We start from the raw sequence: 15,421 nt of genomic DNA on the forward strand, positions 1-15,421 counted from the left end.
CTCTGCCAGCGCCCAGCCTGAAGCAGATTCTATGGTTCCTCCAGACGTACAGATGAAGAAACTGAGACTCTGAGAGGTTACATGGCTCCTAAGTAGAACTGGAACTGGCTCTTCTGCCCACCCACGGATACGCTAAGTGGCTTTTACAGCCCCCTGTGCTGGTGTGGCCAGTCTGAAAAGCGGCACCTTCTCTCTGGTTCCCAGAGCATTCTCACAACAGGCCTGTACTGTCTTCGTGCTGCAAACAAGAAACCTGAGCTCCAGAGACACTCAAAATCGGCCACACAGAAGTGACAGCCAGGGATGTCCCCAGGTCTTCCTCCTCTACTACACTGCTGCTGCTTTCCCAACCATCCCTCAGAACACCTACATCAGTCTTCACTGTGTGTGGAGAGTGGTGCAAGTGAGGACCTGGCCGTGAGAGTATAGACAGAGGACCAGGGAACTGGGAATCCGTGTATTGACTGATCCCCAGCTTCCCGTTTTGCTGTTCAACAGTTCTGTGCTGTTTCCTGAGACAAGGAGGGAGAGAGGAATTTGAACTCAGGCTTGGCTGCAAAGAGTAGCCCTGCCCGGAAGGGGAGGAAGCAGGAAAGGCTGGCACTTCCACAGTGTGTGTCCCCAAGGCCAGCACACCCTGGCTGCTTAGCTACGTGCCTTTTTCTCTTCTCCTTGTCAAACTTTTCTTCCTCACTTTCTGAATATCTCTTTCAACCTCTCCGTACACTTATCACGTATCAAAAGGAACTGTTATGTACGTCCCACTGGCTACGGGAGTGTTGGTAATAATTTTCTAGGACTTTCTACAGGCTGCTTTTAACTTCTGTTTAAAATGTTACAAAAGTGATCATAGATCCCACTTGGAAAGGAACAACTGACGACGCCACGTTTTAAGTTCTTACCAAGTTCTCTCAAATTTGAACGGCTTCCATTCACCTGTGATGGACTGGGAGGGCGCACACAAAGCAGAAGAAACTACAATCCCCTCAGAAACTGGCCTGCCTCGGATCCGTCTGTAAGTTCTCTGATGAGTTTTAGGCTCAACTCCCTCTAATCTATCTGTTTTGTTTTTTTTAGATGATACTGTCCTCTGCTCCATCAGAGCTCTATCTTGTCTGTGGCTTTGATGATGCATGTTCCACTTTCCTTTAATACTAACCTTCAATATATTAAAAACAATCTGAATTTGTGATATTTATCATCAAAACAGTGAATAAAAGTTATCCTTTAATTACATTTTTTTTTTTTTGATGATAAAAGAACAAATACTTACAAAGTCGGCAGGAAGGTGAAGCTTATAGAGCTGTAAAATGGACTGAAGTAAAGAGGACACCTGATTAGAGACCAAGACATCCTGGCCCAGCTTCATGGTGTCCATCACTTTCCTCTGACTCGTGGCCACCTGGACAGTCCATTTGTCCGTGTCTGCAATGATACAGACGGCCTCGGCTATGGGCTCATCAAGCACTGGATGCTGAAAGAGAGACGCAGTGGGTCAGTACTCTCCAGCTCAGAACAGACAGAGTGTTTCGTGTGCACACTGCAGAAGTGCGGAGCTTCACAGCTACCCAGAAAGGGGCGCCGCTGAAGCAGCACTTAGACTAATCAGCTAGGAGCTATGAGATGGCTCAGAGGGTAGCGCCTGACAACCCAAGTTCAGTCCTGGGACCCCTATGGGAGACTGTTTCAAGCTGTCCTCTAATCCCCAAATGTGCTGTGCTATGTGTGTGTGCATGCATACATACATATGCACACATGCAGAGAGAGAGACAGACAGACAAAGAAAAGAGAGGAAAATAAATCTTAAAAACAAAATACTAAAACAAGCACCACCACAAGGTGGACAGCCATCCTGAGGAACAACACGCTTAAGGCTGACCCTTGGCCTCCACATACACATGCATATATGTGCACACACACCACCATCGGTTCCTTAAGGGAATAGCTTCAATCATTCAGCAAAGTGTCTTTAGTAAGTGTGGTTATATACACCAATCACTTTTAGTAATCTACTATGACCAGGCTGAGGACTTATCTAGATAAGTCCAAAAGGAAAAAGTGTGGCTACTGAGATGTATACTTAAATGTAAAATACTTTATAATAACTGTATCATGGGGTATAAATATCTGTAATGATTAATCTCAGTTGTCAATGTGATGAGATTTACAGCATGCTTGTCAGGGATTGTCTTGAGTGGGACATTTGAGGAGGGATGACTAGCTCATGATGGGTGGCGCCATTCCCTAGGCTGGGATCGTGGTGGACTATATAAAAAGGGAAACATTGGGCTGAATACAAGCGTTCATTATTCTCTGTGGTTTGTCCACAGAGACAATGTGAACAGCTGTACCCAGGCTTCTGCTGCTGTGACGTCACTGCAGTGATGGGCCATAATCTGCAACAGTCAGTCAAAACAAACCCTTCTGTTCTAGGCTGGTTTGTCAGGGTATTTTTATCACAGCAGTAGAAACAACTAAGACAACGTTAAACATCAAAGAACATGGCCTCAAAAACATCTCATCTCTTAAAACCTGGCTTTTTGTTCTGTCTGTAGTCTTCTCAAGGCAATGAACTCAGAAGTAAAGAGATCCAAGATGGAAACTTGTGCTCTCCGGGCACAGTAGCTGGGCTAGTGATTCATATGTGTAAAAAGTTATCAGCGGGAGCTGACGGTAAGAGCCTCTCCATGGATGGTCTTTATCTAAACCCAAACCCTCAAGTCTCACACTTGTTTCTTGGGTGGGATTTGACAGCAGCATTCTACAGGATCCCATCGAGCGCTGACATCATATGGCCACAGGTTATGGAAAGCTTTCTACTGGTCGGACAGTTGTTTTTTCATCTGGAGTTATTTCTTAGGTTTCTGGGGGATAATTTTGAGATTTATTGCTGCTTTACTTTTTTTTTTTTTTTTTGAGACATGGTTGGTATTCTATATTTACGTCCTCAGAAAGGCTGTTTTTCTCATTAGTTTACATTTAAAAACTGATCTCAAAATTTGGGAATACAGATATACATATGTAGATGTGATTTTCATAATAGAAGAACTACATTTAATTTTATCAAATTAATGATCATGTTTCTACCATGAAGAAACTGTTCCTTAGAAATACCAACCATGATGTTATATTACAGCGTGGAATGTCCCTAGCCATATCCAAGTGTCCTATGGGTCATCTGACTGACACACATCCATCATTTTATGTTGGGAGGGCACTGGTATACTATTTGGAAGTTTGTCTTTTAGACTTTTCTGGATCTCTTTTGTCTTGTTTATTGACGTAATTCACACAGGTTAAAATTCACTAATTATATATGACAATTGGATGAGTTTTAACACATGCATATAGTTGTGTACCCTCTGCCATTAATTATGTACTGGAAGTATTTGCAGGACCCACAGCAGTTCAAGTTCTTTTGTAGTCAGTCCTTATAAAACCCCAGCAACCGCTAATACGCCTTCTAGAACTACTGTTCTGACTCTTGTAGAATTTCATATAAATAAGATCACACGGTCCATAGTTTTTTGTTTCTGGCTTCTTTAAAAATAGTACTCTTGAGGTGTATTCTATTTTAGTTCCTTATTTTTATTTTTGAGCATCCTCTTATAGGAGTACAGCACCATTTGCTTATCCAGAGACGGTGTTGCTCTTGTGGACCCAGGTTTGGTTCTTGGTTGTAAAACTACCACATGGCAGTTTACAACTGTCTGTACTCCAGTTCTAGGGAACATAACATGCTCCCCAGACACCAGGACATGCAGACAAACACCTATCCACATAACATAAAAAAAATCTTGAGAGAGAAACTGTTTCTAATGTTTGGCCACTAAGAACAAAAGGGCTGTGAGCACTCTCATTTACAAATCTTGGTATGGACATGATTTTATTTCTCTGAATAAATACTGAGGAGTGGAGACGCTGGTTCATGTGATAAATGCATGCATGCTTAACTTTTTAGAATATGGTTTTCCAAAGTGGCTCCATGGCCATCAGCCACACATTACAGTTCCTGTTACTCCATAACCATCCTGGTCTTGGACTGTATGTTTTTAATTGTAGCCATTACAGAGGGTGTGTAGTAGTTTAAATTTGCATTTCCCGATGAATAATGAAACAGTATATTTTCCTATGTTTCTATGGTTTAAAAAACAAAACAAAATGATCAAAAAGTGACTGCTTCACCAGCAGCACCTTCTGACATACTCCAGTATCCTGCATGTACATGAGGGCATCTCAACAGCACAGTTATCATAGCCCCGAGCTCCTCGGCCCCCAGTCAAGAATGGGAGGATGAGGGCGAGTTTCCAGAGAAACAGCAGTAGCACCCACTGCAAGGCCAATGCTGTGAGCACACTTTTCTAACCCATTTCACAAAGGAAAACCAGTGCTGGCCGCCTTCTGTCTTTATGTAATCCCATCCAGCATCCTGTGCTGACCATTTGTTGCTTTGAGCTGCTTAGCCGAAGTTCCAAGAAATTCATCCTAACTTCCTTCTGGATAAGGCCTGGTGGGTCTGTCTGTGTAAGCAAGCTTCCTCCTGTGTCAGGAATGCAATACAGACCTATCCTTCATCCCTGGCCACATGCTAGCATTCTGTAAGTTGAATGCATGCCAATTACATTCCTAAAGAAACAAGTTTAAAAATATTTCTGTGAGACAGGCTACTACTGTTGCCTGAATGATGGGATTCTATCATGTGCCACCATGCTCAGCTTCAAAATCTAGTCATTAAAACATGGATTTACAGGTGATTTGGGTCCCGGGTTCGACCTGACCCCAGCTTCCTATATGATCTCCCTGCTGCAGAGAAAGGGAGGAAAGACGTGTCGGTCCAAATGCCCAATAGTCTGCGTGGTGCCACCATCAATGGGAAGAGTGATTTTAAGCAAAGAAGAAGAAAGTGCATTCAGAAGGTTGCAGCAACATACATGGCCAGGACGGGGCAGAGGAGCTGGTAATATAAAATGAAAGTAACTCATTGAAAAAAAGAAACGCGAGGGAAGAACATGGGAAGTGTGAGTCCCTTTAGGTCATGGGAGCGAGGAGAAAGAACAAAGGCCGAGGCACATGATCTACGAGTGGGCGGTTTCCTCAGACTTCCTCCCTAGCACAGGAGCAGGCATGTGAGAAGCAGTACTTCCTGAATTAAAATAACAGGGCTGTGCACAGGGAAATGATGGAGTCCTGCATCTTGCTCCCCCTAACAGCATGGGTTGGCTGTTACGTACAGACTCCAGCAACAGAAGAATGTTGAACACTTTCAGAAAAGTGCCTTCAAAACACTTCAAGAATTAGATACTCTAAGACTAAATACTTTACACTCAGTCTGTAAGTATTTCTGTTGAGTTAGCAGCATGCATCCACTGCCAGCCATCACCTAGAACCTGCTCACGTATTTGCAGGTGAACAGGGATCTTCTAAAGGAAAGACTCTAAAGATCTTCTAAAGAACTGGCTCTCAAGAGTCAGGAAAAAGGATGAAGCTAGAAAATGGTAAAACATCATCCGGGATCGCATTAGCTGTAACGTGAGGGGACTAGACTTCTAGAGAGAGGGAGGATGCTTAAGGTCTACTGATTCTGGAGACTGCTAGTAGTCTTTACAGAAGCAACCCTTAGAGAGAAGCCAACTGAAATGCATTATGATCGGATCTATAAGCCAACTGCCAAGCTTACAGACTTTGAAGAAGTCTAAAAATCCATGTTCAGGGTTTTCACAGTAATATGTACCTACATACACCCGATGTCCTGGAGCTTAAGTAATTTGTGTTTTTGAGACATTTCCTCACCATGTAGAATCCAGTGAATTTAGGATTCACTATGGGGCCAGCGTGGGCCTTCAACTTGTGATCTCCTTGTCTCAACCTCCACAGTGCTAGGATTAGAGTATATTCTTCCCCAAGTACATTTTTGTCACGGTGTTCTACCACAGCAATAGAAACCCAAAGAGAAAAAGATGGCCACCATACCCAGCCCTGGTCCTTACTTCACAATTCTCCTTTGGGAAGATTCTACAACTAAAGCATGTACGGTACCAACATTACACAAGGGAAAACTGAATTATATTGATACTTTTTTATTTTTATTTTTTTTAAAACGAACTTGCTACACAGCCAAAGACTAATCTGTCACTCATTATATAAGGCGCAGGCTGGCCTTAAACTTGTGTGCCACAATACCCAGAATTATGTTTCTTTTTAACATTAACTTTTCCTCATTAGCTATACCACCATGGTAGACGTTATTAAATAGATTTGGGCATGTTGAGACAGGGTTTCATGTAGTCCAAGCTGGACTTGAATTTGCTATGTAGCCAAGGATGACCCAAAACTTCCCCTCTTCCTGCTTTGACCTTCTAAGTACTGGCTTAAGTAGAATTTCTTTAGGTTCACACCTTACCAAATACATATATGCAGCAAACTGCTGTGAGATGTTCTCTATGCTGTCAATGTGCTGCTCTGATGTTCTTGCCCAGAGTCACTGTGTTTTCCTGCTTCAACAGTGCTTGAATGGACCTGGGCGCTCGACCCCTCTGACTCCAGCTGGCTGCTCCAAGCCAGAACCTTTGCAACCTCATCACTCACTCCGTCACCGCTCCAGCGTCATTGCGCGCCTCGCCCCACCGCTGCCATGACCACCGCGTCTCCCTCGCAAGTGCACCAGAACTACCACCAGGACTCCGAGGCTGCCATCAACCTGGAACTGTATGCCTCCTACGTCTATCTGTCTGTCTTGCTACTTCGACCGGGATGGTGTAGCTCTGAGGAACTTTGCCAAGTACTTTCTCCACCAATCTCATAAGCAGAGGGAGCATGCTGAGAAACTGATGGAGCTACAGAACCAAAGAGGTGGCCGAATCTTCCTGCAGGCTATCAAGAAACCAGACGGTGATGACTGGGAGAACAGGCTGAATGAATGCAGTGGAGTGTGCACTGCACTTGGGGAAGAGTGTGAATCAGTCACTACCGGAACTGCCAAACTGGCTACTGACAAAAATGGCCCCCACTCGTGACTTCATTGAGACCCATTACCTGAACGAGCAGGTGAAATCCATCAAGGAACTGGGTGACCACGTGACCAACCTCCGCAAGCTGGGTGCCCCTGAAGCTGCCCTGGCAGAACTCTCTTTGACAAGCTCACCCTGGGACACAGTGATGAGAGCTAAGCTGACTTCCCCAAAGCCACAAGTGACTTCACTAGTCACTGAGGCCATGCATGCATGTCGGGCTGCCTTTATCTTTTCTATAAGTTGCACCAAAACATCCACTTAAGTTCTTTAATTTGTACCATTTCTTCAAATAAAGAACTTTGATACCCCAAAATAAATAGAGATAGAGAGATAGAGAGAAAGAGAAAGAGAATAAGAAAGAGAAAGAAGGAAGGAAGGAAGGAAGGAAGGAAGGAAGGAAGGAAGGAAGGAAGGAAGGAAAGAAGGAAGGAAGGAAGGAAGGAAGGAAAGAAGGAAAGAAGGAAGGAAAGAAAGAAGGAAAGAGCTGATTGGCCAGTAGGTGGGATAAAGAGAAAGGAGAATTCTGGGAACAGGAAGGCTGAGGGAGAGAGTTGCTGCCAGCCACAGCCATGAGAAACATGATGTAAGATACCGGTAAGTCACGAGCCACATGGCAAGGTCTAGATTTATAGAAATGGGTTAATTTAAGATATAAGAACTAGATAGCAAGAAACCTGTCACAGCCATACAGTTTATAAGTAATGTAAGTCTCTGTGTGTTTGCTTGGGTCTGAGTGGCTGCAGGACTGGCGGGTGAGAGATTTGTCCTGACCACCAGCAGGCTGGGACACAGAAAAACTGCTACAGCAAACCCATACAAACACAGGTATGTAATAAACACACAATGCTGGGCAGAAATTTTCTTAGAATTGGAGCATTCTTTCCTAGGAAGAGGAATGAAGCTTATTAAGATTCAGGAAATGAAACTTACAAGGCTCAGGAAGTAAATGAAATAAGCCCCAGGGAGCTCCTACAGCTTAAAGACTGTCAAGATCCCTCCTAAGCAGCAATTGCTGGGGAGAGACGATGGGCCAGCTCAGCCTGGGTCCTGCACAATTCCAAGGCTGCCACTTTTACAGGCCATCAGCTCCTTAGTTAACAGACTAGGGATGGTGAACAAACCTAGCTTTTGGGAACTGCTAAGACCAAGGCCTATGCCCTAAAACTTCAATAATGACGTCATCACCATATGTTGAAGGCAAAGAATTCCATCTATATGTTGCTGATACCTGTGGTGATATTGTGTTCCCCAATATACTGCGCACCCTAATAAACTTATCTGGGGTCAGAAAATAGAACAGCCACTAGATATAAAGGCCAGAAAATGGTGGCAAACACACCTTTAATCCTAGCATTCTGGAGGCAGAGATCCATCAGATCTCTGTGAGTTCAAGTCCACACTGGAAACAGCCAGGCATGGTGACACACACCTTTAATCCCAGGAAGTGATGGCAGGAAGCAGAAAGGTATATAAGGCGTGAGGAACAGGAACTAGAGCCTGGTTAAGCTTTTAGGCTTTTGAGCAGCAGTTCAGCTGAAATCCATTCGGATGAGGACACAGAGGTTTCCAGTTTGAGGAAACGAGATCAGCTGAGGAATTGACAAGAGGTGAGGTTAGCTGTGGCTGGTTCTGTCTCTCTGATCTTTCAGCGTTCACCCCAATACCTGGCTCTGGGTTTGTTTTTATTTATAAGACCTTTAGAAATTCGTCTACAGATACCACATTTGCTGGAATCCTCCTACTTTCAGGCTCCAACTGAGTAGTATCTATGCCTATCATAAAAAAGGCACTCCAGTGTTTTTTAACAGATAAAGTAAGTCTGCCACGATGTAACTCTTCTCCAGCCTGCCTGCCTGCCTCTTCACTGGAGAGCCAATCCAGCCAGGCCACCTGAGAGGCTGCCACCAGACTGCTAGTGCATTCAGCAGGCTCAGCATATGAAGACCCAGAAGGAACAGCAATTATACTTCACACCGCTATCTGCATTTATTCAGCAGAATTTTGCTCTTGGAAACAGGTGACTAACAGGTGTTAGTCACTAAAGACTGAAGCATTGTCATGTGATGAAGAAGAGGAAAGGGTCAGCATGATGGTGCAGGGCTATATCCCCAACACTATATCACACAAAGTGATACAATCACTGTATCACGTTCAAGGCCAGCCTGGGCAGCAAGCAAGATCCCATCTTACATTAGGAGGAAGGAGGGGCAGCAAGAGGGACAGCAAGAGCGGCAGTCACTCCGGACGACGGGAAGGTCGGGTGAAGGAAGGCCTCTGAGAACCACATGATGCCATGCAGACACAGGGCGTAGGAAGGAGGGAGGGAGGGAGGGAGGGAGGGAGGGAGGGAGGGAGGAAGGAAGGAAGGGGCCCTCCAAGCAGATCTGGAGGCGATCTGGAGGGTTGAAAGCCTGGCTTCTTGTGCTGTGGCTGCAATCGCTGTGCTCACTGGGCTAATCCCCACATTCAGCCCATGGCTGCCAGCTCCACCGCCAGGCTGAGATCAGCTTCAATGTGAAGGTGCAGAAAGGTGCACAGGTCAGAGTCCAGAACCACACACAATGTGACCAAGTGTGTGACCACAGTGCAAGAGGTTTGCAGCCTTTGTGGAGACTGACGTAAATGCCCAAATATCTCATAATAAAAAGAAAATGGGCCAGGCGGTGGTGGCACACGCCTTTAATCCCAGCACTCGGGAGGCAGAGGCAGGCGGATCTCTGTGAGTTCGAGGCCAGCCTGGGCTACCAAGTGAGTTCCAGGGAAACCCTGTCTCGAAAAACCAAAAAAAAAAAAAAAAGAAAAAAAAAATGGAAAAAAGATTTCAACTACGACAGAATGCACACAAGAGACATAAACTCTGAAAGCCCTTAGGCTCCTTTAAGAAAATGAATACAGGGAACTGTAGAGATGGCTCGGAGGTTAAGAACACTCTCCCAGAGAACCTGGGTTCGATGCCATCACCCACACTGGCCCATGCAGGAAAATCTCCATACCCATGAATAGAAATACATTTAAAAGAAAATGAATGCAGAGGGCCCCAGGCCTCGTGTCTGTAGTGGGTAGCCATTCCAACCTTGATCTGGAAGTTCCAACCCCCACTGAGGCTTCGGTAACTCTCACGCCTACAAGGCGGGGCCAAGAGAGGACCCTGAAAACCTGAGATCCGGATGCACTGCCTTCTCTTGGTTCCTGGACCCTGGACGCTGGAGGTAGACCGAGCAGAGTTCTCCAGAGAACACTGCCAGACTGTGCTACATCTTTCCTAGACCCTGCGACCTACCTATCCCTTCATTTGTAAGTTATGCCACCCAATAAACCTCCCTTTTAACTACGTGGAGTGGCCTTAATAATTTCACCAATACATGTCAACTACCAATTTTCCTCTTCACTATTTTAAAGAAAGACCTTCACCCTAGAAGAAGGCATACCCCATGAGTTTCAGCTTCAATAACAAACATACAATGCTCTACACCCAGTTTTATGAAGTCACCTATAACCATCAAGCACTTTTTATGCACACACTAAAATACACAAGAAGTGAGTTTTGCTTTCTGCTTCAAGGTAACTGCAAAGAACAGACACATGCTTGTAGATGGTGTGAACGTGTGTACATACTGATGTATGCGTATGAAGCTGTGTGTACATATATACTCATAATACAAAGGTCTCACTAAACAATAACCCTGATTATCTATCTGTAAGGATTTCACTTATCTTTATTAGTAAAAAATGGTCATCAAAATCCAGCCACAGGTCAAAACATGTAGTGTAAGAGTTGGAGTATGGATAGCTCAATGAGCATGTGCCTAGCATGTGGGAAGGAGGGAGAGGAGGGGAAAGGTAAGTGAGATCGGCATGGTGAAACACGCGTATAGCCCCAGAAGTTGGGAAGCTAACAGGAAAATTCCAAGTGCCAGGCCCTCCTGGACTACATGGCAAGATGCGGTCTGACAGAGAGAAACAAACAACAAAACTCCTTCCCCTTAACAGCAGCCCTCCCAACACATCTCCTAGTCCCAGATGGGGCGGCATTCAGGGCTACAGCTGCAGGAGGCAGAGCTGCCCCAAGTCACCAGTCTGCTCATCATTAACCCCGAGAGATGGAAACAACCGGGGCGTTCTAAGTAAGGGACTCCTCCAAAACAGTGTCCTTTCTAACCTGTTGGTTCTAAGGCTGCTGCTGACCTGGAGCATTTAATACTACGCGCTACTTAAGTAATGATTTCTTGTCTGATGGGACAGGCTGTTCTTTTGTAGTCTAGCTGGTTGGTTGCCCACTGAATTAATTAGTATTCATGAGCATGTATCACAGCCAGGCTTTCAGCAAAGCTCCTTATCTGTGCTACTGACTCCTGTGTGATATTTCTGGAGCCAATCTGCTGCTGCTACCCTTAAAATTAAATGGAACAGGCTGCTATAGCCAACTGTTATTTATAGATTAGTCTGTAAAACGCCTCAAGCCTAGATCACTATTTTGTTTTGTTTTGTTTTTTAAGCTAAAATATGATGTTAATTTTTGTCCTGATGACCTTACCTTATACAGTAAGAGATGCCAGCCTGCTCCTTGTGACAGGACAAAGGGCAACTTTATGTGCAGGCTCAGCTCAGCCATGACTAGCAGGTGCTTCCAGCGGCCAATGCCCACAACCAAATAGTGGTAAGGACACTTGTGCATCTTTCTAAATTCGGACAGTCATTTTGTTTGAACTAAAATAATGGTATCAACCTGTTAATAACATCTCATACTGCTTTATCGTTTACAAGGCACTTTCATTTCCTGGTTCAGGGTTTTTTTTTCCTTTGTTGTTGTTTGTTTTTTCGAGACAGGGTTTCTCTGTGTAGCTCTGGCTGTCCTGGAACTCACTCTGGCTTGCCTTGAACTCACATAGATCCTCCTGCCTCTGCCTCCTGAATGCTAGGATTAATGTTGTGCGCCACCACTGCCCCACCCACATTTCCTGTTTTAATAGTTAACATTTACTGGGCACGTACACTTAGTAGTGTACCAGGCACTGTGCTTAACACTTAATGTGGATTTTAGAATTTTCAAATTCAAATGACATCAGTACAATTTATTTCATAGGCTGGAAACTTCCCCCGCAGGCCACAAAGCCATTAGGAATTGAGCTGTGATTCAAACCTAGGTTGCCTCTTTGGAGGCCCAACTTCTCAAATGCAGGCCAGAGGTCAAACTCAGGGGTCGTTTCTTGTGTCCATCCATCTTGTTTTCTGCAACAAGTTCTCTCACAAGGACCTTACTAATGAGGCTGGGCTTGGCTGGCAGTGCGCTACAGGAATCTTCCAGCCTCTGCTTCCCCAGTGCTGGATTTAGCATGCCACCACTCCCAGCTTTTTGCATGGATGGGTCCTGGAGACTGAACAAGTCCTCACGCTCATGTGGCAAGCGCTTTGCTACTGCGCTGGAAAGCGAACTCTTAACCACTGCATTCCACTTTCCCTTTTCCTGTGTCTTCTAAAATCACCCTTGGTGGAGTGCTGCCAGCTTCCAAGTCTCAATGAGGAGGAACACCAGGACTCAGACCCCAGCTAGTGCTGATGTTGTCTACTGCCTGCCTCTGACCCCAGTGTAGTAACTAACACGGGCAAGCCGGCAGCATTCGCTGGCTGACAGACAGGATGCAGAAGAGAGACAAGGCCTTTGAGGGTCCCGGGATGAGAGTGTTGCTGGCTTATGTGTGTGTGCTCTCTCCATTCACAGGGAAAGGGTAAGCAAAGAGAAGTGCACATTTAGCCGATAGGAAGAAGAGACACAATGCTACTTTGGACTCAGTTCCAGCAGCCGAGTAACATGCACTAGGAGGCAAACAGTTCCACTGACAGACTGAAAAAGAGCACCCATCAAAACAGCCAGTGAAGACCTGAATCTTAGTACGTAAGAGGTAAGGAAAGCCATGAAAAGGAATGGCAAAAAAGCCTCTTCCATAAGAGGCTAGGTAACAAAGAGAGTAAAAAGGCACTCTTGATGTTGAATGTTCTAGAAAGAAATTTCCTCATGCTCCAAAGGAAACTAGTCTGCCGTGGTTATACAATGTACAGTTATGAAGCCAGACTTTACAATCTAAGCCACGCACAAGTCTTAAAAACAGGTCAATAACGTACATCAATTGCTTTTAAAAAGTTACTCAGTATCTTCCTTTAAAAGGAATTATGAGTTTCAAAGCCTGGCATTAGACTGAAAATATTTATAAATCTCACAACAGGTTGTGAAAGCAAGTGGTGCCGAGTGATTTACCCCATTTCTCTCCCACAAGTTCTCAGCTCCCACAGGCCAGGCATTGCTCTTGAATCTCTGCTTCTTTTCCTGACAATGTTCTCAGCTTTGAAAATCACTGTTCCTGCCGGGCGGTGGTGGCGCACGCCTTTAATCCCAGCACTTGGTAGGCAGAGCCAGGCGTATCTCTGTGAGTTCAAGGTCAGTCTGGTCTACAAAGTGAGATCCAGGACAGGCACCAAAACTACACAGAGAAACCCTGTCTCGAAAAACCAAAAGGAAAATTACTGTCCTTTATGAATGGTTAATTCAATGTTTTAACAATACTTCTATTTTCCACAGATGCTTGTAAACAGAAGTTAAGTCCCTTTTACAGTAAGAACAAAACAACACTGTCACACACCAGAGTGTGACATGCAAGTCTATTTCAAAATCAAACTCAGCACCAACGTGGTGGTGACGCATACCTTTAATCCCAGCACTTGGAGGGCAGAGGCAGGTGGATCTATGCAAGTTTGAGGCCAGCCTGGTCTACACACTAAGTTCCAGGGTAGCCCAGGTGAGCCCATCTCGAACAAAGAAACACAAAACTCATGATGGATGTGTCAAGTGAAACTGGAAGTCCACTAATGTGAACTAGACATATTAAGAAGTTATTAAATTTTGAAGATACTTTAATGAGCCCTTCATAATTTCCTACAAATGCCATGTACATGGCTGTATTTTGTATATACTCATACCTCATGATATGGGTGATTATACCTAATAACATCCAACCTCTCCAGATGACTTTATGATTCAAAGATATAAGAGCTTCTACAGTGTAAAAGTACTATTTTAAAAGGAAGAAAATGAAACATGGAAAAGTTTTAAGAGGAATGATAGTATAGACATGGCTATTTTCTCAAATATACAAATTATAGAGCCAGATGGTCACAATGAAAGTCTAAAATTCAGAAATCATAAATTGATGGCCTATAAAAATGCCAAAATTTCATGAGTTGTGAAATTCAGGAGGTTGCTTTTCCATGATGGTTAGTAAGGGAACCTGGGCACTTTTGGGCAAAATGTGCTATAGCCGATATGATCAATGTCACTGAGGACAACCCAACTATCCCCTATATGATCAATGTCACTGAGAACCCCACTAGCTCATATAATGTGCTACAACCGATATGATCGATGTTGCTGAGGACAACCCCACTATTCCCATTTCCCTATAATGTGCTACAACCGATATGATCAATGTCGTTGAGGACAACCCCACCAGCTCCTACAGTCTCCTGTGTCTCTGTCGGAGCAGAACTCTGGCTTGGTGGAGAAATGGTACAAGGAGTGAAAACCCAAGTCCTGAGGAATCAAACCGACAGCACCACAGAATGCAAACCCCCAAGGGCTCTGCATACATGGATACGGGTAAGAGGTCGTGACACCAAAGGAAACAGGGTTCTTTCATGATCCCCCAACACACACTAAACACACAAAGCACAGGCAACCTTAGGACAGCTCAGAAAGACAATTCCATGCAATGAGGGCCCTGTGCTTATGCTATGGGGTGAATGGATGGACCAACCTCTGAAATGGTTAAGATCAAGTGTGCAGTATCTGTGGTAAGTATGAAAAATTTTGTGTTACTTATAGATAACAGCAACTTCATAGTTTTATTCCAGGACTATTCTGGAGAGGGACAATGTCTGATCACAACTAGGCATAGTTGGGCAAGCACATGTATGGTGGATGGACCCTGCCCAGCTCCCAGGTACTTGCTCTTCATCTCTTTACCTCTGTGGGATGTGGGATCATGACCTCTGCTTCCCATCTGAGCCCTTCTTCCTAATTCATACAAACATCCTTAGCCTGTTAAGCCTATGTCTGCTGTGTGTCTAGGTGGCGCAAGGCCAAAGATAACAAACAATGCCTTCTTTCCTACTTTTAAAAACTCTCCCTCCAAACAAACAAAAAGTGTGCAATAAAGAGATAACAAGCCAGGTTCCAATGATCTCAGTGCAACAAGGATTCTTCCTATTGCACAAAATACCACACGTTTCTAGTTGCAAAACATCTATGCTTGCACATCTGCTGACTAGCAGCTCAGTTAAAAACGAGTCCATCAGACTGACACCGTTTCTCCAGGTGTTCATCTCCTGTCATGCTGGAGGTGACAGAAAAGCACTCAGCA

General features: G+C 44.6%; 1 protein-coding gene and 1 pseudogene across 6 annotated transcripts in view; one reads left to right on the top strand and one right to left on the bottom strand.

The window, feature by feature from the left end:
* Positions 1-15,421, bottom strand: part of Fnip2 (folliculin interacting protein 2) — a 116,911-nt gene that overhangs the window by 8,434 nt on the left and 93,056 nt on the right. For all 6 annotated transcript variants that reach the window (XM_015999591.3, XM_015999590.3, XM_015999592.3 and 3 more), the window contains one exon: positions 1,274-1,474. In XM_015999591.3, the coding sequence (XP_015855077.1) occupies positions 1,274-1,474 (201 nt within the window). The remainder of the gene's footprint in view (positions 1-1,273; positions 1,475-15,421) is intronic.
* LOC102922265 (ferritin heavy chain pseudogene) lies at positions 6,605-7,280 on the top strand (annotated as a pseudogene).

This window comes from Peromyscus maniculatus, chromosome 6, assembly GCF_049852395.1.
Source record: "Peromyscus maniculatus bairdii isolate BWxNUB_F1_BW_parent chromosome 6, HU_Pman_BW_mat_3.1, whole genome shotgun sequence".
NCBI classification, from domain to species: domain Eukaryota; kingdom Metazoa; phylum Chordata; class Mammalia; order Rodentia; family Cricetidae; genus Peromyscus; species Peromyscus maniculatus.